Source organism: Triticum urartu, chromosome 2, assembly GCF_003073215.2.
Source record: "Triticum urartu cultivar G1812 chromosome 2, Tu2.1, whole genome shotgun sequence".
NCBI lineage: Eukaryota > Viridiplantae > Streptophyta > Magnoliopsida > Poales > Poaceae > Triticum > Triticum urartu.
The window spans coordinates 574830024-574853250 of record NC_053023.1 but is presented as its reverse complement, the minus strand read 5'-3'; the positions used below and the strand labels follow the sequence as shown (position 1 = coordinate 574853250).

At 43.4% G+C, this 23227-nt stretch overlaps 4 protein-coding genes across 5 annotated transcripts; all 4 read right to left on the bottom strand.

The window, feature by feature from the left end:
- Positions 1-6053: 6053 nt before the first annotated feature.
- LOC125538869 (ubiquitin-like-conjugating enzyme ATG10) lies at positions 6054-8202 on the bottom strand. 2 transcript variants are annotated; one of them, XM_048702176.1, is made up of 6 exons: positions 7639-8202; positions 7490-7543; positions 7341-7397; positions 6699-6798; positions 6517-6614; positions 6054-6391 (listed from the first exon to the last, which is right to left on the bottom strand). In XM_048702176.1, the coding sequence occupies exons 1-6, from the start codon at positions 7789-7791 to the stop codon at positions 6206-6208; spliced, it is 648 nt and encodes a 215-aa protein (XP_048558133.1). In that variant the 5' UTR covers positions 7792-8202; the 3' UTR covers positions 6054-6205. The 2 variants fall into 2 exon arrangements, with proteins under 2 accessions (XP_048558133.1, XP_048558134.1); XM_048702177.1 differs by lacking the exons at positions 7341-7397; positions 7490-7543; positions 7639-8202 and having other exon boundaries at positions 6695-6779.
- A 370-nt stretch (positions 8203-8572) lies between these two features.
- Positions 8573-12147, bottom strand: LOC125538868 (6,7-dimethyl-8-ribityllumazine synthase, chloroplastic). Its single transcript, XM_048702175.1, has 8 exons — positions 11908-12147; positions 11704-11828; positions 11297-11392; positions 10587-10682; positions 9963-10041; positions 9493-9539; positions 8960-9019; positions 8573-8876 (listed from the first exon to the last, which is right to left on the bottom strand). Exons 1-8 carry the CDS (start codon positions 12026-12028, stop codon positions 8838-8840), a joined length of 663 nt encoding a protein of 220 aa, XP_048558132.1. The 5' UTR covers positions 12029-12147; the 3' UTR covers positions 8573-8837.
- A 1622-nt stretch (positions 12148-13769) lies between these two features.
- On the bottom strand, positions 13770-18266 carry LOC125538866 (la protein 1-like). The gene is made up of 10 exons (XM_048702173.1): positions 18080-18266; positions 17896-17974; positions 17644-17796; positions 17134-17276; positions 16716-16864; positions 16321-16413; positions 15898-16228; positions 14845-14992; positions 14424-14508; positions 13770-14102 (listed from the first exon to the last, which is right to left on the bottom strand). Exons 1-10 carry the CDS (start codon positions 18179-18181, stop codon positions 13982-13984), a joined length of 1404 nt encoding a protein of 467 aa, XP_048558130.1. The 5' UTR covers positions 18182-18266; the 3' UTR covers positions 13770-13981.
- Positions 18267-19884: 1618 nt separating this feature from the next.
- Positions 19885-21050, bottom strand: LOC125538867 (la protein 1-like). Its single transcript, XM_048702174.1, has 4 exons — positions 20914-21050; positions 20728-20806; positions 20476-20628; positions 19885-20110 (listed from the first exon to the last, which is right to left on the bottom strand). Exons 1-4 carry the CDS (start codon positions 20998-21000, stop codon positions 20076-20078), a joined length of 354 nt encoding a protein of 117 aa, XP_048558131.1. The 5' UTR covers positions 21001-21050; the 3' UTR covers positions 19885-20075.
- Positions 21051-23227: the final 2177 nt, after the last annotated feature.

Sequence of the window (23227 nt, the reverse complement as noted above, 5' to 3'; positions counted from 1 at the left end):
TGGCTAGAGAGATAGATCGGGCAAAAATGGAGCTTGGAGCATTTAATGGAGCTTGAGCAATAAATGGAGCTTGGGGGAGGAAGAGGTAGGTCAAAGAGAAGAAGGGGACTCCCTTTTATAGTGGGGGCAACAATCCAACCGTTGCCCCCCACCAACCAGCCCCGCACAGGGCGGTACTGCCGCTAAGAGGGGGCGGTACTACCGCTAGGTCAGCGGTACTGCCGCACCAGCCAGCGGCACTGCCGCGCAGAGGAGACTAGTAGGGAATAGGACCCAACGCGGTACTACCGCGGTGGTAGGGGCGGTACTGCCGCTCCTGAAACGGTACTACCGCCTCTACAACCGCAACTAGTGCCGCAAAACCCGACATGAGAAAAAGACCCCTCGAGTCGAGGCGGTAGGAGCCAGACAGCCCAGCGATACTACGGCAGCGGGGTCACGGGCGGTACTACCGCTGTGGAGCGGTACTGCCGCTTGTGACCCTTCGGCCGTACTACCGCTGGTAGTGCGGTACTACCGCTGGGACACTGAAGAGAGAGAGAGAATCTCTCCAATGAGGCTGAGGACGAGGCGGTGGTGCCAGGCACCCCAGCGGTACTACTGCTGTGGAGATAAGGGCGATACTACCGCTGTGGAGCGGTACTGCCGCTTGTGTCTCCTCAGCGGTACTACGGCTGGGTTGCGCAGTACTACCGCTGGGACCCAAACAGGACAAGGAAAAGTGGAGAGACCTCTTCAAAGGAATGGACAAGCTCGGAGGGTGAGAAGCTGATGTGTACGTGTTGATTCCACCCATGCAAAACCCCAGCGGACCCCCTCTTGATAGTACGGTGCCCTCTACGCAACTAGTCCACCGAGAGAGAAACGAAAGAGCTACACCGTCTTGAAGGACACTCCGAAGGGAAGGAAACGTCTCCTGCCAGGGGTGAATCTGTGAACTATTCAAAGCACATGATTAGTCCGCAAACATGTTGTCATCAATCACCAAAACTACCTTGAGAGAGATATGCCGTAACACTTAGGTCATCCACTTGAGGGAAATTTGCTACTGTCCTACAAACCTCTGCACTTGGAGGCCCAACAACGTCTACAAGAAAAAGGTTGTGTAGTAGACATCAATATCCGATCTAGGTGTCATACCTAGTGCATCGGGTCCAATGAAAATCTTTTGTGACAATACTGGTGCAATTGCCTTGGCAAAGGAATCCAGATTTCACAAGAGAACCAAGCACATCAAGAGACGCTTGAATTCCATCCGGGATCAAGTCCAGGTGGGAGATATAGAGATTTGCAAGATACATACGGATCTGAATGTTGCAAACCCGTTGACTAAGCCTCTTCCACGAGCAAAACATGATCAGCACCAAGACTCCATGGGTGTTAGAATCATTACTGTGTAATCTTGATTATTGACTCTAGTGTAAGTGGGAGACTAGAGGAAATATGCCCTAGAGGCAATAATAAAGTTATTATTTATTTCCTCATATCATGATAAATGTTTATTATTCATGCTAGAATTGTATTAACCGGAAACATAATACATGTGTGAATACATAGACAAACATAGTGTCACTAGTATGCCTCTACTTGACTAGCTCGTTGATCAAAGATGGTTATGTTTCCTAACCATAGACATGAGTTGTCATTTGATAAACGGGATCACATCATTAGGAGAATGGTGTGATTGACTTGACCCATTCCGTTAGCTTAGCACTTGATCGTTTTAATTTACTGCTATTGCTTTCTTCATGACTTATACATGTTCCTATGACTATGAGATTATGCAACTCCCGATTACCGGAGGAACACTTTGTGTGCTACAAAACGTCAGAACGTAACTGGCTGATTATAAAGGTGCTCTACAGGTGTCTCCGATGGTACTTGTTGAGTTGGCATAGATCGAGATTAGGATTTGTCACTCCGATTGTCGGAGAGGTATCTCTGGGCCCTCTCGGTAATGCACATCACTACAAGCCTTGCAAGCAATGTGACTAATGAGTTAGTTACAGGATGATGCATTACGGAATGAGTAAAGAGACTTGCCGGTAACGAGATTGAACTAGGTATTGAGATACCGACGATCGAATCTCGGGCAAGTAACATACCGATGACAAAGGGAACAACGTATATTGTTATGCGGTTCAACCGATATAGATCTTCGTAGAATATGTAGGAGCCAATATGGGCATCCAGGTTTCGCTATTGGTTATTGACCAGAGAAGTGTCTCGGGCCATGTCTACGTAGTTCTCGAACCCGTAGGGTCCGCACGCTTAACGTTCGTTGACGATATAGTATTTATGAGTTATGTATGTTGGTAACCGAATGTTGTTCGGAGTTCCGGATAAGATCACAGACATGACGAGGAACTCCGGAATGGTCCGGAGATAAAGTTTGATATATGGGATAATAGTGTTTGGTCTCCGGAAGGGTTCCGTAATTCACTGAAAGGAGTTCCGGATGTTCCCCGAAATGTTTGGGTACGAGAACACTTTATTTGGGCCAAAGGGGAAAGCCCACAAGGTTTTTGGAAAGCGCAAAAGGAAGTTTTGCGGAGTCCAGGGGCCAGACGCCGGGAACCCTGGCGTCTGGCCCTAGAGTCCGAGAAGGACTCTTGCCTTTCGGGTGAAACCGACTTTGTGAAGGCTTTTACTCCAAGTTTCGACCCCAAGGCTCAACATATAAATAGAGGGGTAGGGCTAGCACCCAAGACACATCAAGAAACACCAAGTCGTGTGCCGGCAACCCCGTCCCCTCTAGTTTATCCTCCGTAATAGTTTTCATAGTGCTTAGGCGAAGCCTTGCGGAGATTGCCCTTCACCAACACCGTCACCACGCTGCCGTGCTGCCGGAACTCATATACTACTTCGCCCCTCTTGCTGGATCAAGAAGGCGAGGACGTCATCGAGCTGAACGTGTGCTGAACGCGGAGGTGCCGTACGTTCGGTCTACGAGGGTACGTAGACATACTCTCTCCTCTCGTTGCTATGCATCACCATGATCTTGCGTGTGCGTAGGATTTTTTTTGAAATTACTACGTTCCCCAACACATTGTACCCCATGTATTTGAAGCGACCGTAATACTCTTAATAATAGATCATTGTACCCCATCTTCAATCCAGGTAGTCTGTGGCGCCGCTCCGGCTAGCCGCCCGAGGCCAAAGTCCAGCTATTTAAGCCGGTTGGTGTCCCCAACCCTAGCCACAACATCTTCTTCCTTCCGCGCCGCCAGCCCGAGCACATTTCTCTTCGTCTCCATATCCTTCTTCCTTCGCCGTCTGACATGGCCCAATAGAAGAAGACCACCTACGCTATGCTAATGCCAGAGCACCGCTTCCAGATCGAGGAGGAGATCCGGACGAGGTGCGTCGTACACATCGCAGCCGGCCTGCCTCTGATGCCCTGCTCACCATGGTGGGTATCGTGCACGCCCGTGTGGCTGGTCGCGTCTGAGGAGGAGGCCGAACAACACTCCCCACAGGAGGCCGACCAGCAGGCGATGCAGCCTAGGCGCTGAGGGCGTTCCAGCAGACATTTTCGTGGATGCCAGCGTCGGTCTTCGTTGACGAGACCAAGGAGGAGGACACCAACTCGATTAAATCTAGTTTAATTTAACGTTTTGATGTTGTAATTAATGTAAGAATGGACTTCTGTGGGCTGTTTATTTATTTTTAATTTCAAAATCTAGTTAAAATGTGAAATGTATCCCCTGTGTTATGCGTAGGGCCGGTGGATAAAATCAGACTTCAAGGTCCGCCTAGCCGACCCAAACAGACAAATCCCGCAAGTCCGTTTGGGTGGCGTGTTGGAGTTGGCCTAAGCCCCTACAAAGGAACAATTCACATGTGGTTCTTCTTTAGGCTGAGTGCGGTGATAAGTTCCTGCATCTGAAACTTTCCTACTGTCATTTTTGACATGGTGCCATCAGTTGCTCAAACGCACTGAAATGCCGGCTTTTAGGCTCCGTCTTCTGTGAGGTTTATGCTGATAACTGTTTTTCCTTCTAATAAAGAAGCTTTGTCTGTTACAGTACACGGTATTCTACAAGATGGTCATGGTTCCACTTCCACGTAGGACGCCAATGGGATGATCCAAGTTTTCACCATGTCTGTTGCTCCTAGCCTCATAGACCATGTGTGGTTAATGTAGGAGTAGAACTGTCAGGATGGAGTCATCCATACATTCTCAGATGTTAAGGCCCCGTTCGTAATCTCTCTGCTCCTCCACTCCACGGAGTTGGTGAAGCTCGGTCTTCGCAGCTCCGTTAAAGTGAGGTCCACTCCGGGAGCAGAGTTAAGAGAGCGGAGAGGAACCGAACGCTCCCTAAATATTGTCATATTCACATAATTTCAGGTTGACCTACTTCTTAGCCTTTTTCTATTTTCTGGCAATGAGAACACTCCATCGTCTATGTAGAACAAAAGGATATCATAATGGAGCACAATTATACCTTATTTGCAGTGAGGTTAAGACTGATGACTGAGTTGCTGGGAATGGCAAGCATGTTCTCTCCATGATTTAAGGTAGCCTGACGGTTCTAGTTCAGATGAGCCATCCAAGCCCTGAGAACTCCAACGATTCAAATAGGTTTCATCCAAGCCTCGAAAACTCCCAAGGTTTTGAACGGGTTGATAAAATACCATTCTACAGCACGTATGCCACAGTAAAGAGGGAGCAACCAGTTAACGAGCGCTCCTTCGGGAGCCTCGCAACGATCAGCGCTACTTGGCGCGCTTTCAGCCATTTGCAACGTGTCGCGTTCTGGACGCTCCCTTCGGATTTTATTTTTTTTATTTTTCCGCACGTGTTTTCGGTTTTTTAAAAGTTTTTCTCGGGTTTTTTTGACGTTTTGGTTTTCCCCCGGTCTTCCTTAGCTCTTCGATAAAAAAAATCGAAAAAAAATTTTGCATGAAAAAAACACATTTTCTTTTTTCTTTCTTTCGCGAAAGTCACGGTTTTTTCCCGGGAGAGGCACAGTTGTGCTTTAGCGAGAATCACAACCGTGCCTTTCGGAAACGAAAAAAAACGTGTTTTCTGTTTTTTTTTCTTTCGCGGGGGTCACAGTTTTGCTTCCACGAGAGGCATGGTTGTGCTTTCGCGAGAGGCACGGCCGTGCCTCTCGGTAACGGAAAAAACAAAACGCGTTTTCAGTTTTTTTTCCTTTCGCGAGAGTCACGGTTTTGCTTTCGCAAGGGGCACGGTTATGCTTTCGTGAGAGTCACGGCCGTGCCTCTCAAAAAGGAAAAAAATACGCGTTTTCTGTTTTTTTTTCTTTCGCGAGAGTCACGGTTTTGCTTCTACGAGAGGCACGGTTGTGCTTTCGTGAGAGTCACGGCCGTGCCTCTCGAAAACGGAAAAAAACATGTTTTCTGTTTTTTTTCCTTCCACGAGAGTCACGGTTTTGCTTTCACGAGAGGCACGGACGTGATTTCGCGAGAGGCACGGACGTGCCTCTTTCGGAAAGGGAAAAAAACCGTGCTCCCGGTTTTGGTTTTTTCGCCCGGTTTTTTTCGTGAAAAGAAAAGGTTCATCAAAACCTATCAACATGGGATCTAGTTTTGAAGATCTCGACGCGAGAAATCCAATAGTGAAAACGGTTCGAGATTTAGATGCACGGTTTAAAAGATAAAACATTTTGAATAAACGAACCTAAGAAAAAAGGAAAACTATCATGTTGCAACAAGTGAGTGTTCTTTGCAACGAGTACTCCTTAATTAGTGATTTCGCAGTAAAGAACCTCAATATGGCGCAACAATTGAGAGTTCTTGTTTCAACTTTCAGAGTTGTTGTTTCAACTATGTTCCTATTTTTTTCACTTCAAATTTCATAACTGGGCCGGGCATTGACCGACTGGTAACTTCCATCAGCAGCCCATCGTATTATCATTTTCACTAAATTCTGATGATATTCAGCTTGCATGATTCTTTCAAGCAAGTAGCTTTAAACAAATCTGGGAAACGGAAGGATGTAAGAATAATAATCAATTACATGCCCAAGGATAGATCATCATGTTGAACCTGCAACTATGCCGCAGTACGTGCAACTGCACCATTCATGCATATGCAATAAAATTAGTTATTACTACACTGCAAAATGGTCAAATTACCAAGAGAAATGTTTGAACATATACACAGCAAAATAAGAGGTGGACACTTCCCATTTCACTCACCCAAATAGTACTGTACTACATACTGGAGAAGAGTGAACCTATGAACTGCAATAAAGCTTAAGCGGGATTTTCAATCCTACTGCCTGACCGGCCACAGATAACCATGCTGGCAAGTATTGCAGAGATCGATCCTTATCTCCCAGTTTATGAAGAAGCAACTTCATCCAGTCACTGGTTCCACATGGATGCAGGGTGAACCATGGCCTACTTAGGTGGGGATGCTCCTGTAGGAGTGCAAGAACTGCTCAATCATTTTTAGTGAGTCTAAGCTTTCAACTAATTAGTAAACAAGAAAGCATGTCTGTGTATTACATATCATTATCAAGAATCGGTTACAAACAGTCCATACCTCTCGAGTAATAAATGTCCACTTTGATTTGTTTAACAACTGAAGTGAATGAGGAGGAAGATCCTTTTTTATCTCATCTAAAGTTAGTAGCTGCCCACCTAAGGACAAGTTGCAGATGTTGGCTATCAAAAAGGAGAATAGAGGAAGTAAATATCCACAGTAATGTTCTGAAATGTGCATACCAGCCTGAAGGCCTTGAAAGTATAGCACCGGAACCTTGTAAGAAAAGCTGTAGACAATATGGAAATCATAAAGATGAACATTATCCCTAGAGCTCTGAACCTGCAAAGAGAAAGAAATCATGGCTGGCGCATATTAAAATTAGGAACTCAAGATTTTTGCTTTTATAAGAAATTGAAAGTTTATCGCGAAAGAAGGATCGCAGTTATCTCCGCCCTTGCCGAAAAAACTGAGAAATAGTACCAGTAGCTTTTTTTTAGGGATACTAGTACTAGTAGCTAGTATATGATGCGAGGCCAAGGTGATCCTTTCTATTCCATGCTTTACCACCCCAAAATCACAGGCACAAATGAAAGAACTAAATTTGGAACACGGCGTCGTTCATCACTATCAGTTGCTACAAGATATTTACGTTTCTTTTTCACGTGTGCTCATAATAGATTTGTGATACAAGTCCCAGAGTCTCTGGGGTATGATCTCTCCAAATTGCTGACTTGCACTGCTATTTGGCGGAACTGTTATGTTTTCATAGGATAAATAGTCTGAACATACGAAACGGCTGGGGTGCAGAGCAATGTAACATAGCAACATGCTGTCAACAGAAAGATATGATAATGGAGTAGGAATGCCCACTGAAAACTTACCGAGGTATCATGCTCTACAGCATCATCAGGGACAGAGTCATCACTGCTCTCCTCAATCTGTTCCAGAAGGAGACACTCAGTAAATTACTAAAACGTGCAATTTCATATTACTCATATCAGATAGCCAAAGAAAGAAACAGCTCACCCACCTGGCCTCCTGCACGAGTTCGGTACACTCCTTCAAGAGCTACGAACCCCTCTGTCTGCAGAAAACAAGCCAATCCACGGGTTATCGCAAATTCAGTGACAGAAAAAATAACAACAGAGATGAGGAAGTCAAGCCGATTGAGCATATGACCTCAGATGGCACCCCCATCTTGCGGCAAGGCCTCCACTCCCAGTCGGGAAGAGCGTCAACATCGATCCCCCTCCACTTGGTGACCAGGGCCCTCGCTGAGGCGTTGAACTCGTCGAGGGACAGAGTCCCGTCGCATACCGAGGAGCCCCCCATTGCGGAAGACGAGCGCGGTACGCAACGACCAACACGGCAGGCAAGAATCCCCCCTCCCTGGCTCTATTTGGAGACGGAGATGCGGCGGGCGAGGTTCCCGGATGGAGGAGGCGTGCCGAGTTCAGCGGCCGAACCAATCGATCGATCGATCGGGATTCCGTCGCCGATCCGGAGTCCCGCGGGCTGCGGAGTTGTGCTTGGAAACAACCTAGTATGTGATGGGCTGGTGGTGGTCTGCGAGGGGCGGGCGGGGGACGGAGAGCGCGCGGCTGGGGTGGCGGCGACGTCGCCGAGGTGGGAGGTGCGTTAGCGTGGCTCGTCGGCGACGTGGCTCCGACTCCGGCGGAAGAGTGAAATTGTGTTGTATCGCTGCACATTTCTGAAAGAAACCCTGATAAACTGGACACCCGGCGCAGGGAGTCCCGGGGAGAGAGGTGAAGGTTTACGAAACGGCCCTTCAAGAACCTCGTATTACATTCTTCCTTTCCAAGGTTCATATGATCTGCCGTGCCGGCCCATGCAGCAAGCTCTCCGGCTCCGCTGCAATGCCACTGACAGGGCACCTACGACGTGTAACATGCGATGTGCTGCACAGCCGCCCACGGTGGACGATGGACATGGACGGAGTGGAGGTCGCTACCGGGGAGGAAGAGGAACCACCGAACCGAACCTGTCTGTGCGGCACAGGCGCCCAGCCAACAACCAACCATGAACATATATGTCGCAACCTTTTCTCAGTTCTACAACACACACTGCCCACACACCCATCACGAAACGAAAATAGGGCACAAGTGAAAAAGTTTATTCATGCTTCTAGAAAAATGTTTATTCATGCTCTAGACTTGCAAGTTTCTTGCGGGCAAAGGCGAACAGGCAATCAGAGTTCATACATAGAGACCAAAATAATTTGGAAACGACACATCAAACACTAGCCTGCAGCAATAAAAAAGAAATTTTGAAACAAATGTGGGGGAAAAAAAGAACTCCGACAGCCGCGAACAGGGGAGAAAATCTTGCTGGCTCGCCGACCATAGCATCTGGTGCCATCAGGCTAAGTGATGCCGAAACAGTGAGGCCATCTCGATCTACAGCAGGAGATGAGAGTTCGTCAGATGGACCATGAAAATATACGGGTTTGATTCACTTCCCAAGCAAATGGTGTACTTACAGCAGTTATGGCGGTCTCAGCACCTTTGTTTCCAGCCTTGCCACCAGCACGGTTTAGCGCCTGCAGCATGGATGTGTGTGATTTAGCATTTATTTTCACACAAGATTGGTTAGGCAAGGACCGAAGCAGACAGAAGCAAAACGATCACATCATGCGCACGGCAATTGCGCCATAAAGAATGTAGGACAATGACTTTACAGGACGCATATCAACAGGATTGCTTCGCTTATCAGCATGTGCAAGCGGAGAGAGGCATCTTCAATTTGAGTTGACATATTGCTTAGGAACATGAACAACAACATCCAAGTTACCTCCTCCAGAAATGCTATTCTTCTGATGGTAGTATCATTCATGGTACAGTAAAACTAGCTAACTAAAGTAAATGGGTGAAACAGTTACCAGACAGGATGCAGTATTATGCTTTTATGGAACATTTCAGAAGATATGTATGTTATTGAAATTGATTTGCAGATTAGAGGCGACACAACCCACTATGATGCTGTTGCAAACTAGCTAACAGAATCATGAATTACCTGGTCCATGTCATCACAGGTCAGAACACCAAATACGCAGGGGACGCCTGTGGTAACATTAGAGAAGCAATTAGCCAGATTCTGAATTTTAAGTAGCTGCAAATTGTAATCACCAGACAGAGAAAACAACACAGGGTAAATTCGTCGGATGTCACAATTTCGAACCCAATAATCTTTACTCACACTGGTCATTGGGTACATAATTCTCTAAGTTATACGAGACATGCATGGATATCTGTAGCTGTTTTAGCTTTGTATGTTCATTGAGCATCGCTAATTATCAAAAAGTTTCCCATCTGGTTATACCTATCAACAACTGGAAAATTAAATGTGAACCCATGTCCATATGCACCCTTGGTGACCTTACTAACAAGAAATACAACAACTGGAACATACATGGACTCACAGAATAAGTTCTCTACAACCCAACTGGATTGATAAAAGGAGTCTAAGAGATAAAAGCAACATACCAGCAGACAATCCAGCATTGAGTACACCAGAAGCAGCAGAGTTTGCAACAGCATCATAGTGGGTTGTGTCACCTCTAATCTGCAAATCAATTTCAAAAAAGACCTTCAAAATCAAAAGAGCATCAACACGATAACTATGGGTTTGCGAAGCATAGGTTTTAGCTGGTATTACTATGACAACTACACGACCAGCACGATTAATAGAGGGAAATACTTAGCAAACTTGATATAAGCTAGCCTTACACTGCTTAAAAGACAGGCAAGTTGCAGAATCATGGTTAAGTGATGTTAAAAGACAATAAGATATATGTGAAAGTCCTTACACTGCTTAAAAGATAACTTCCCACAAGTTACATAATCATGGTTAAGATATGTTAAAAGACAATAAGATATATGTGAAAGCCTCCTAAAGACAGTTATACATGTAAATAGAACATGTCAGCAGCATATAGGTTATCCAGATTTTTATTGTGATTTTCTGATTTCTAAATTACAGATAATGCGATAGCCTCTACCTCATAGACAGCGGAAGAATAAGAAAAGGGCATAAAGGGGCATAAAAGTATGCTGTTCTCATCAACTTTTGAGATTTAATCATCTGACAAAGATACAAAAAAGACTTACCACAGCCCCAATGCACAAAATTGCATCGTACTTTCCAGACTTCCCAAGCTTCTGTGCTGCAACAGGAATTTCAAAGCTGCCAGGAACACTAACTACCTAAAAAAGATGTTGAAAATCAGAGTGATGCATGGAAAAATGGTTGCATAACTTAGTTAGGACTTAGTTGTTTTAAACAGTGTGCAGATGAAGCATCATGTACTATGTATATCGGTGTAGATTTATTTATATATGAGATTTCTAAGAAAGGCTTTAGATGGAAAACATCCCATTTAAAGATGTATATCATGAAAAATATGTTGTTAGAGTGATAAAATCGTTATATTAGTGATCCTACACCATTAAACAACCACCGTGTAAAAAGTTCATCAAAGGTGAAGATCAAAGTAGTTCATAAACACGTATACATAAATTATATATGTTGTCGAAGGAACAGGAACAACACATTAACCCTGCGAAGTGGTTAAGTCATCCAACAAGAGTGTGCGCATGCTGAATTGGTGATTCATGGGCAGTAGTTCATGAAACAAGTGTTTTGGTATTTACATGGCAAGAAACTGGTGAGCAGACAGGAGAATTCGTTTGTGCTAGGGAAAACATCACCTCTTTAACAACCGAACACAGGATGGGTTGTTAATGAGGTTCAAGATATGTTTGCATTTCAACATGGCCAAAAGTAACTTCGATTTAAACAAGTGGATAAAAATACGCACAGTGACATTTTCTGCTTTGATAGAGTATCGCTCGAATGCCTCTAGAGCCCCCTGCAGAAGCAAGTTGGTCACTATCTCATTGAACCGTGCCACAACCTGCAGGTCGATTAAAGAGCCAGAGTTAGACAATGGAAAGGTAAATGGTGTTGAAAAACAGGAAAGCAGTGGTTCTATTTGCCAAGTATTTCCCTCTATCAATCATGCTCGTAGTGTTGTTGTTTCCAGTGATTCTTTTTATTTCTAGTTATAAGTTTTGTTCATGGGCAAGATTCTACTAACCTTAGTTCAGTACAAGTTTTATCTCCTGTGGTTCTATTTCTGGTTATAAGCCATTAACCACCTATCTCTTATTCAAGTAAAGTCGCTCACTGGCCAAGAGGTACACAGAGGAGCAATCAATCACTCACCACGGCGAACCTGAGCCCCTCGGTGTTGGTCAGCGACCCCATCAGCCGCTGGTGCCCCGCGGCGGCTGCGGCCACGACGGGGAGCCGGGAAGCCCGGGCATCCGCGACCAGCGCGGCCGGACGAGCTGCACGAATCAAACGGCAGAAATCAGAAGCAGCAGGCCACCGAAAGAGCAGCGGTCGACATGGTGAACAGGAGCGTACCGGAGTTGGGAGACGGGAACGAGACGGCGCCGGCTCTGGGAGCGCGCAGGGGCGCGTTCGATAGCCGCGCGAAGGAGGTGGCCCTCGCGGCCGAGGACGATGTTGCCGGTGAGGCCGCCATATCCGCTTAGCCGCCGGTGGGTGTCGAGGAAGATCTGTCTGCGGCTGCTGCTCGAGTGCGGTCGTGGGGATGTCAAAGATGTGTTGCCTTTTCACCTGTGCAGAACTGCAGTCCAGGTTAGGTGCGTTTCAGAGTGGCATTTTGGTCAAAACGATGTGCTTTTGGTCGAATTTCACTCCAAACCAAAAATACAAAGTCAATTTTTGGAAGTTTGAGAAACGAGATAACCAAATTTTAGATTAAGAAAAAAAATCTGGAATCGTAAGGCAAGTGAAAATTGTATGATCCGATGGCTGAATATTAAATGAATTTTATATTTATATATTTTCAGAAGTGCAAGAACAAAAAAGTCCTTGGCCCCTGTCAAATCGGTGGTAATATTACTGTCATCGTTATCTTGGATTAGCCAATTGGTTAGGTTCATTGTGGTGAAATCTTCCTTTGCCTTTGTCTAAGAAAATCGAGAATCTTAGTGCAAATAAAATGAAATTCTGACATTCAAATACTAAATGGTAATGCTATCTGGCTGACCTTCCCTTGGAAGGGGATGGCAAACAAACGTTGTTTGTTGGCAGTTTTAGTTGCGACACATGATCAAACGATAGCAATTTCTGGTCGTTTTTGCTCAAAAAAATTCTTCCCAAAAGTTGCCATGTTGTTCTGAAGATACTGTTAACCCTCATACAAACTGCCAGCAAAACATTCACAAATGTCACCCCCTCTCAGCGAACGTTCGTCAGATAAGATGGTCCATATATTAAAAGAAAATACATTAGATTCGATCAAGTGATAACTCTCCACACAACGACCTCCATGGTAGTCAGGTCTGAGTTTGATCAGACAGCCCGTAGCAGCTTTCGACGGAAGCACAACAAAAGCCTTGTTGCAAAGGTTGGCACACCTCAACAAAAGAAAAAAGTTTGACAAGGAGTGCAATAAGGCTTCTTTTGCAAAGTGTCTGAGGTCAAGAGAAGCCTTGTTGCAAAATGCTGACACGCATCAGTGTGAGCTAGGTTGAACGGTCGTGTTGCACTCCATCTAAGGCCTGAGGAAGCGTATGATCCAAAATAGATGACTCAATTTAGTATTAACTTTGTACTAACTTTATACTAAAGTTAACAGAGGGAGTACTTTTGGAAGTGCAAGAACATGAAATCTTCTGTCAATCAACGGTAATATGACCATCACATAGGTGAAACCTATCCGTCTGGATTTAGGTTCTAAAAACTTAACACAACTGCTAGCATTTTCCTGTTCATTCAGTGGCACGGCAGCAACTATAGATCGGCTTGGCCATGGCTGAAAAATGCTTCGGATTGGTTATATTTACTCCCTGCGTTTCATAATGCAGTGCATATAGCTTTTTTGAAGAAGTCAAATCTCAAACTTTGACTAAGCTTTTGAAGAAAAATGTTTACATCTAGAATGTCAAGTATATATCATTAGAGAAGTAGTTTCATATTTGTATATTGGATAGTTATTCCTATATAAACTTAGGTTCAAAGTTTGCAATGTTTGACTTCTCAAAAAATCGATGCACTACATTATGAAACAGAGAGAGCATCATTTTTGGAAGAATTTTTTCATACGCTCATAAAAGATTCGCTAAAGACTGCATACGCAAAATTCACAAAAAAATGTGACTACAAGCACAACAATCCATCACGAAATTCCAGCAGCAAACACACAGATAAAATCACAGGGTCGCCGTGGAAGGCCCTGCGACTGGTTGAGCCCAAACTTTAGCCGCATATAAAGTTTTCCTTCTCTTCATCAATTGTCAACATGGCTCGTCACACCCGTCGTTCAGACTTTAAAAGGCACAGGTTAAATTTAAACCAGACACAGGAAGGCCACCTCCAAAGCTGTGGAGGCAGCAGCAGGCAGGCACCCAGAGACATATTTTCTTTTCCTCACTAGGGCTAGAAGATGGTATAAGCCGATCCAGGCTATCTAAGGAGACGAATCGAGCTTTTGGACTTTGTTAGCCCTTTCATGGTTGTCAGAGTGGCGACCACCCCGCTTCCCACCACCGTGGTGCCTTCCGCCGCCACCTCTGTTGTTCTTCCAGTCCCTGGGAGGTCCACAGCAAGAGAACAACAGTGTTATCTCCTGAACAGGTTAAGCAAAAAAGAAACACAGCATACGGTTTGCCCTACCACTAAAATGTTTTCAATCTGGACCAAAGAATTTCGTACGCGTAGGCTTATAGAGATTAAAATTTTGGTGGTGGACAACATTATTCTAGACACAACTATGGTTCCTTTCTTGCACAGCATTAGGTTTTCTTCTTGATGAAATTTCAATAGCTACGATCCAATTTATACCCAGTTTATCCTACAACGAGAGAAAAATTAAACAGCATCAACTATCAAATGTAAAAACATTATAGTACCTTCCTCCCCTGTTGCTTCTATTATTGTTATTGAATCTCCCTTGGCCGCCCTTTATTCCACTCCAATAATCTTTCTCAGCTTGTCCTGCATTGGAATAGTAGGTTCATCAAATAGAGGTTAATCATAACCTTCAAATCTGATAAATTATACTGGCATTTCAATACCCAGTTTAACTGATAGTTTTACAGGAAAGAACGGAGCACAACGATGAAAATTATTTCAGGCGTAAAGCTTTACTATCCAAAACTCACGTTTGGATGAAAAACAATTACTACATGTAACAGCAATTACATTCATATTGTCACACACATAAACTACAGAACCAACAGGTACTATAATTAGGAATCTACTTGCATCGTGATTTTAAGTTACTTCATTCAATAAGACCCCCCAAAAATTGAGAGAAGCTGAAGTATTTACCAGACACAGGTTCCAAAGTGACAAGGTGCCCCTTCATAACCAAACCACCTTCATCCGCAAGAGCTGCAAATGCACGGGCCTTTTCCGCAGCCGTCGATTCCTCAAACCTAAGGTATCCTGAATCATCCCCCTTACTGAAGTCCACGTACTTCAAAAAGGGAAGAAAATCAAGAGAAATATTAAAGTTTGGTATTAACAAATGTCATGTGATAGAGAATTGTGTTTAATCGAAGATGTTACAGAAAATACAAAGCGAAGATATATAATTTCAGAATTCATGCGTAATAGCCTTCTTCAGGGATGCATATAACATCCTTGAAAAGATTAATAGATCGTCTTTTGTATTCCCTAAATATGGTTAGACATTATTCTTGGTATTGTCCAGTTAACCAGATAGGTGTGCAACATCTAGTGAAAATGAATTAAACTTCTCAAATACATTTTCAAACCTAAGAAACATTTCTGCAACAGTGACCTAAATAGAATCAAACCGCAGCATTATTGGCAGCGAACAATTAGAAGAACTGGCTGTGTATAACAATATCTTGTGATTTACAGAAGTACATGATTCTACAACTTCACAAGAAATAAAAACCAGCTCAGTGCATGTTTGGTAGTGGTTCCGCAATCTCTGGTAAACCATAAATGGAACTGTAAATGAAATTTGCATGTTCCAGACATGTTACGCATTGAATTGCTAAGATAATCCAAAGGTGGAGGTGCATGTAGTTGAACATCATGACTGACATTTTTCTGTGCAGTAACCTAATTCTGTGCTTGTTCCAGCAAGCTTGGGAGTTAAAATTTTCTTTACTACAAAACCTAAGGTGGAGATACATGTGAATCAAATATTATGGCAATTTAAATTAAAACTTCTGATTTCTCTGCTTATAATTTTAGTAAGCTTAAGAGTATAAATCTGCAATAACTTCACAGCAAAACAGGGTATCTTACAGGTCATATACTCACCTAGTAAAAGTATGTAAACAAAGATTGCTAGTCATGGTATGAGAACAAACTGTAAAGAAAAAGGACCGCCAGAAATCAAATTACCCGCACTGTGCCAAATTTGGCAAAATATTCTTTGAAGTCCTCCCTTGAAACTGGTTCCTTGTCATTTTCTGAAAGGCTTTTATCATCCTTTTTAACAGATTGTGCATCCGACCCCTTCAACTCCTCAGCATCATCTGACTTCTCTTCCTTGGCATCAGTGTTCTCAGGGGCCTTCTCTTCAGAAGCTTTCCCCGATTCCTCCGCAGAGTCAGAAGCCCCTTCCTTCTTGGCATCATCGCTATTATCAACTTTGTCCCCACCATTTTGTTCTGTGTCACCATCAGCTAGAATTCTCTTCAGCTTGAAAGACAGAATCAGACCTTTTGGGTATCTATATAACCAAATATTGATGATTCACAGGGTCAAGTCAAACTCTAGAAACTAAAAATAATATGTTACATATTGTTAGTACAGAAAGTTTACCCTTCGTCATGACCGTTCTTATTAGCGTGTGTATTAGGGTGCGACTTCTCATAAGCTTCTTTCTTAGCCTCCATTTCAGCATCAAATTCCTTCCTGTAGTATGCCAACATTGGATAACACATTATTGATACATAGTTACAAATAAAGTCAGCAATGTGAAAACTATAGACACTGCATTCATGATTCTAAATGTAAAGAGGAAATGACGTAGCTATCAATCATCATGACAAACAGTACAAAATCTTGCATCTAAGTATCTAACCAACATCAATTGATAAAGAAAGAGCATGCAAACAAATATATTTGGAATAAGGTCAAAGAATGAGAACATAAATTCTGTCACTGGTAAAATGGTAAGCATGAGAAAAAAGAGCTTGAATCAGTAGTTAGCATACTTTGTTTTTATTTCCAGATCCGCTCCAGCAAAACTAAGTTTGTTATTCATGATATTGTTCGCTTCATCTTCTTCTGAAAATTCGACCAAAGCTGTGCCGCAGAACTGCCTCTTGTCAGAAACATGTTTTGGTAGCCTTACGCTGTTAACCTGTGATGCCAAAGTTCAGAAACAACATAGCACCATCAGCATTTCTGTTACACGATTCATGTATTTATAGTGATGCTGCGTCAACTTGCAAGTTTGCCAAATTAGCATACCAATTGAATATCACATGCATAGTGCATCTAACTGGACATTTCCAGTTCAAAGTAACTGATAAATGTGTTACTGAAAGTTGAAGCAACACGCAATGTGTAATCTAGCGGTTCTAGCCTATCCTGTCAAGTCTGGTACTTGAAGTTATACAGATAACATACCTTGCCATACTGAGCAAAGAAAGATTGAACATCTTCCAGCTTTACGTTGTGAGGAAGTGGTGACACAGCAATTGACCTTGAGTCAATTTGCACTATAATCTCATCTGGCTTCAACAACTCGTTTGCTCTCCCAACTCTCTTCCCTGTATAAACAAAAATTGATATCAGTTAAGGAACCATATAACTCGCATATATCTGTAAGAGAAACTGAAGCAAGACATGTTCATTTTGGCCTAATTTGCACCATGCACCAACCATCCACTTTAACAGGTGAATTAGCTAACCATAATGAAGATTTGATCAAATATAAGAATAAATCATCTACAGTACTTAACTATGAACTACAGAGTTCACCATGTCAGTCACTACATGAAACTGGAAAAGGGAATATTATCCTTCCACTCAGAAGTTATGCTTCTTCAGCATTGAAACAGGAACCCCACTCCAGATCACTATAGATTCGCATATCATGTAAAGGGACTGACAGGCTGTCGGAAAGAACTTCCTTACCGTCCTCGGAGACACGGAGGGCTGCAGAACACCGCAGCACCTTGGCGACCGCAAGCACTGTCGTCTCTGGCACGCCGTCCTCCTTCACGGTGGCATCTAGGCCAAGGTGCGACCTCATCTTCGCGAAGGAGCAGATGAGAGCCAAGCTCGCCACTGCTCGATCCGAATCCCCCAAAAAAAGAGCACCAAAATTAGCACCCGTACCACAAAAAGCAAAGCAGCATGATCATGAAGACAGTGAAGAACTCGTACATCCATCCTCGCTCTCCTCGACGGTCTTCCGCAGGAAACCGTCGCGGGGGAGGTTGCTGTCGCTGAAGTAGAACTCCACCTGCGGCTCAAAACAGAGGCGGGGAGAATAAGCAACCACGACCCAGAAATTTCAGGGGGGGAAAGCCAGACGGCTGGGATCGGAGACGGGGTAGGAGCTCCCTACCTGGCGGAGGACATTCTTTGCCTTGGTCTCGTCGAGGGAAACCGCGGGTGCTGGGGCGGCGGCGGCGGCGGGGGCAGCGGGGGCGGCGTCTGTGGTCGCCATGGCTAACGCGTTTGGGCCGGAAGGGGCGGAGGCGCTAGGGTTTAGGAGTGTGGCGGGTACTATTCGGGTTTAGGGTTGTTTATTTAGCTGCGACGAAATAGAAAAGGTATCCGCCTGGGAAGGAAGGACAGGCGTGGGGGTGAGGCGTGCGTCCGGGCCCGTATGGGCTGAGCATCCACCCGTCTTCCACGCATTTGGGCTTTGTTAGGATTATGGAGTTGGACAGGGCCAGAAACCGTGGGTTCACTGGGTGCAGGCCTGCTACGCAGAGATTGCCCATCTTTTCATTAATAGAAGGAGTTAGTGAAAAAATATTTGTTGTTGGTATCTATCCTTGGTGGACGGCTTTTGCGAAGGCCATATCCGAATCGCATGGCAATAAACAGAGCCACTTTACAACAATGCAAGAAGCCCCTGGAAAGGATGTGGAGAGGGCATTTGGTGTGCTTCAAGCTCGTTGGGGAATTATGCGTAGCGCTGCAATGATGTGGGATCAGAAACCTTATGGCAGCTGATGACATGTTGTGTTATTTTGCACAATATGACTGTTGAGGATGAGGGTGATGGTGTAGCCCAAACTAATGGTTTTGAAGCACCTGGAGAACAGGTTAAAATCCCGGAAGCAGCTCAGTTTTGTTATATATGTGCGGCATTGTTTTGTATGATCGACGTGCATGGATTTGCATGGATTCGATAGTCCGAATTTGAGAGATGTGGATGCTCGGAGTGAAATGTGAGGGCCAGTCGGGATGCATCGGCAGGTGTGACAGGGCTCTTCCGCGGGCGTATAGGGGGGCCAATTTACCAAGTCCGGTTGTAGATGTTCTCAAAACTATGTATGTTGTGCCACATGATACTTGAGCTCGTTTTTGCAAGTCAGCGTTTCAGAGGAAATGCTGCTTTGTGGTTACAAACTTATGAAGCTATGCATAACATTAATAGTTGGGAAGAACTAGTAGTAACTTTTTCTAAAGAAATTGGTAATATCATATGCATTTCAAAAGCTTAGAGCATACAGCCTTACAAGAAAAAAGTTGACCCAGTCGGACCCCTTAAAGCCTCCCCAAATGCCTGTATAAGGGAAAAGGTGAGAGACAGAACTCTGAATACAAAAATTGAGGGATGACGGGTCAAACGTCCACGGACGTGCCTGGGGCTGGATTAGGTGTATGCAACGTCTACAATAGAAGAGTATCATCACAAATTTGAGCAACTTACGCATGAAGTGTGTTGGTATATAACATAAATTATGAGGAATTTGTTACCAAGTTTGTAAAAGGGTTAAAACGTAAAATTCAGTCAGGTATACGTTTACATAAGCCTAGGACCGTTGGAGGGGAACTTTTGGTCTATGAGTGTATCTACACCCTATATGGAAAAACAATTTAGTAATTCAATGAAAAGTCAAAAAATTATGAAAATATTTTTGAAATAAACTTGACCTTCCATTGTGCTTGTTAGAAAAAATCCACAAAAAGAAAACCAGCGTTTGACTTCTTTTCAAAAAAGACAATTTTTTGGCCAAAGTAGTGTGAATAGCGACCTATAATAGCAAATATTTTTTGTCTTTTTGCTCTGAAGTCAACGTTGGTTTTTTGTTCGCGAAAATTTGTGTACTAGTGCAAAAGTAAGTCAAGTTTATTCTAAAAATACTTCTGAACTATTTTGACTTTTTATTTAATTATTTTAAATAATTCCTCATATAGGGTGTATCTACAACCAGGAACCAAAGTGTATTTCCCTGATTCGGCTTTGTCTCTTGCTCAAACACAAGAAGAGGAGGCGAAACTTGCATCCAGCTCACGCTACAGAAGTGATTTCAAGTACTTTGCTCGAAGTGATTATTACAAGACGTGCAGTCTAAAGAGTCAGCTTGCTCTATAATCTCATCTGGCTACAGCAGCTCGTTAGCTCTCCCAACTTTATTTCCTGTATAAAAGAAAATGAAAATCAGTTACGGAACCATATCACTGGCATATTTCAACAAGACCAACTGAAGTAAGACATGTTCATTCTGGCTAATTTGCACCATGCAGCAACCGTCCATTTTACCAGATGAATTAGCTAGATTATAATGAAGATTTTTACCTAACGTAAGAATAAATCATCTACTTCGCGATGAACTACAGAGTTCACCATGTCAGTCTTTACATAAAACTGGAAAGTGGAATATTATCCTTCCACTCAGAAGTTATGCCTCTTCAGCATCGAAACAGTACCCCAACTGCAGATCACTATAGGTTTCGCATCTCATGTAAAGGGACTGACAGGCTACTGGAAAATAATTTCCTTACCGTCCTCAGAGACGCGGAGGGCCTCTGAACACCGCAGCACCTTGGCGACCGCAAGCACTATCGTCTCAGGCACGCTGTCCTCCTTCACACTGGCATCTAGACCAAGGTACGACTTCATCTTGCGGAAGCAGCAGATGAGAGCCAAGCTCACCACTGCCCAATCCCAAACCCCCCAAAAAAGAGCACCGAAATTAGCATCAGCACGACAAAAAGCAAAGCACCATGATCATGAAAACAGTGAGGGACTCGTACATCCATCCTCACTCTCCTGGACGTGGTGCAGCAGGAAACGGTCGCGGGGGAGGTTGATGTCTCCGAAGTAGAACTCGACCTGCGGCTCAAAGAAAAGGAGAGAAGAATAAGCAACCTTGACCCAGAAATTAAATTTCAGGGGGCCGCGAGACGGCTGGGATCGGAGACGGGGTAGGAGCTCCAAACCAGGCGGAGGACATTCTTTGCCTTGGTCTCGTCGAGGGAAACCGCGGGGGCTGGGGCGACGGCGGCGGCGGCGTCTGTTGTCGCCATGGCTAACGCGTTTAGGCCGGAAGGGGCGGAGGCGCTAGGGTTTAGGAGTACGGCGGGTACTATTCGGGTCTAGGGTTGCTTATTTAGCTGCGACGAAATAGAAAAGGTATCCGCCTGGGGAAGGACAGGCGTGGGGTGAGGCGTGCGTCCGGGCCCGTATGGGCTGAGCATCCACGTCTTCCACGCATTTGGGCTTTGCTAGGATTAGGTTAGACATGGCTCGAAACCGTGGGTTCATTGGGTGCAGGCCTCCTATGCAAAGATTGTATGTCTTTCCATTAACTAGTAAGCTTGCACGTGCAATGCACGTCTTAAACATTGATCAAAGTTGATTTCACACAAGTACAAAATAAATGTTCCAAAAAAAGTATTAAGTTAAATGGGGACACACTGTTTTTCAAGTTGATATAGTTGTGGTCATGTTGTTTCATACAAACAGTAATATATGTTGTTTCATCCATTAGGTGTTCTGATTGGTTGTTAAAGAAGATTAAATTTTGTGACGACTGAAAAGGCAACCTCACATAGAATATATCAATGGCACCATGATATCAACACCAACACAATTTTCTTAAGGCATAGAACGTTTGTTACAACTGCTGGCTGATAAAAAAAAGTATCATTAAAATTTATTCGAATCCACTATATCTTTTTATTAAGGAAATTAATGATAATGAAATATCATCAATCCACGATTCCACGATATATATTAGATTGCCTAGTTCATCATTTGTGAGTCTATACACGCACGCAAAGATATGCTTGAGTGATGATCCAAGAGCAAGGGCGGTGAGGATAATAGTGCCACCCGTAAAAAAAACAGTGCCACCTGTCAGCAGAGCCATTGCCTTAAATTTCGCTCTAACTGGATCATTACAAACTATCTTCTGCTTAACTTCGCATGCTCACGGGCAGGTGTAGAACTTTGAAACGAATTTTGTATTACTTCATAAATGAATATCACATCTCGAAAAACAATCCAATATACACACAAAAGCAGTAGGTTCTCAAAATGAAGAAATGCCATCTAATTTCTTTGAGAGAGAAAATAAATGCCATCTACTTGTCGAGCGGAATAAATTCCATCTTGAAGTATCAATTCTTATTTTGATTGGAGCCCTACTTCTGAAAGCGTTTGAAGAACTTACATGCCATCTTTTTGAACATCCTAGGATCACATCTTCATAGTGTCTCGCATATCAGATTTTGCAATCAAATCATACTCCCTCCGACCCAAAATAACTGTCTCAAGCTTAGTAGTACAATTTTGTACTAAAGCTAGTACAAAGTTGAGACACTTATTTTGGGATGGAGGGAGTATTTATCAAAGAAATGTTAATTGTGTTAAAGCAAGCTCTGCAAATGGATAAGTCAATTGTTTGTTCATTTGTACACTGTACAACATATGAAGCATGTTTGAAATTCCAAATAGCACGACCAACCTTCTTAGAATAACTTAGTTCCTTTAAGCAATACATGTAGTGGTAAACATATCGGGCAATATTAAACATGCAAAAGAAATAAAAAGGGAAGTCATTTTTTCTTCTTGAAAATATTCATCATCTTCGTAAAAAACGCCATTCTCTATTTTAAAAAAAAATCATGGTGCCGAAGTTGACTTAATGAAGAATATTGTTAGAATGAGATTGTGATGTTCTTTTAGTGGACATCTGGAAAACTTGTAGATAGTTTAACCATTTTTGTTTTCTTCTATTTCAAAAACAATGCTGGTGCTATACTTGGAGTGCTCATATAGCATCTCGAGATACTGGAACAATACGTCCAAAAATACCCTTTATCTCACAAGTGGTAGTATAAAGTAATTACATACAGTAGTGACATACAAGTGTTACCAGTGGTGCATAAATAAATTTCTGAATTAATAAATCCTTCAGTGTAAAGTTATTGGAAGTCATTAATTATAGATGTTACATGAACCAGAGGTATGTGCATGTGAAGAGCCTATAAAAGGTACAGGATTGTTGACTCGACCTGGCATTTGGCCAAGACCATTTCTGTGATTCAGAAAAGGTGTTGTTCAATGAATGCCGCAAGTGAATATTTCTCTAAGAGAAATATATACGTCATGTTTAAGCTTAATCAGTGGGGGCAAGAAGTGGCTCGGCTAACTAGAGATTTTCTACCACTTGGGTTTTCCCTGGTTGGAGATACATTCGTTTTAACTGGATACAGATCCTATCATGTCCATCCAACCAAACAAATAAAA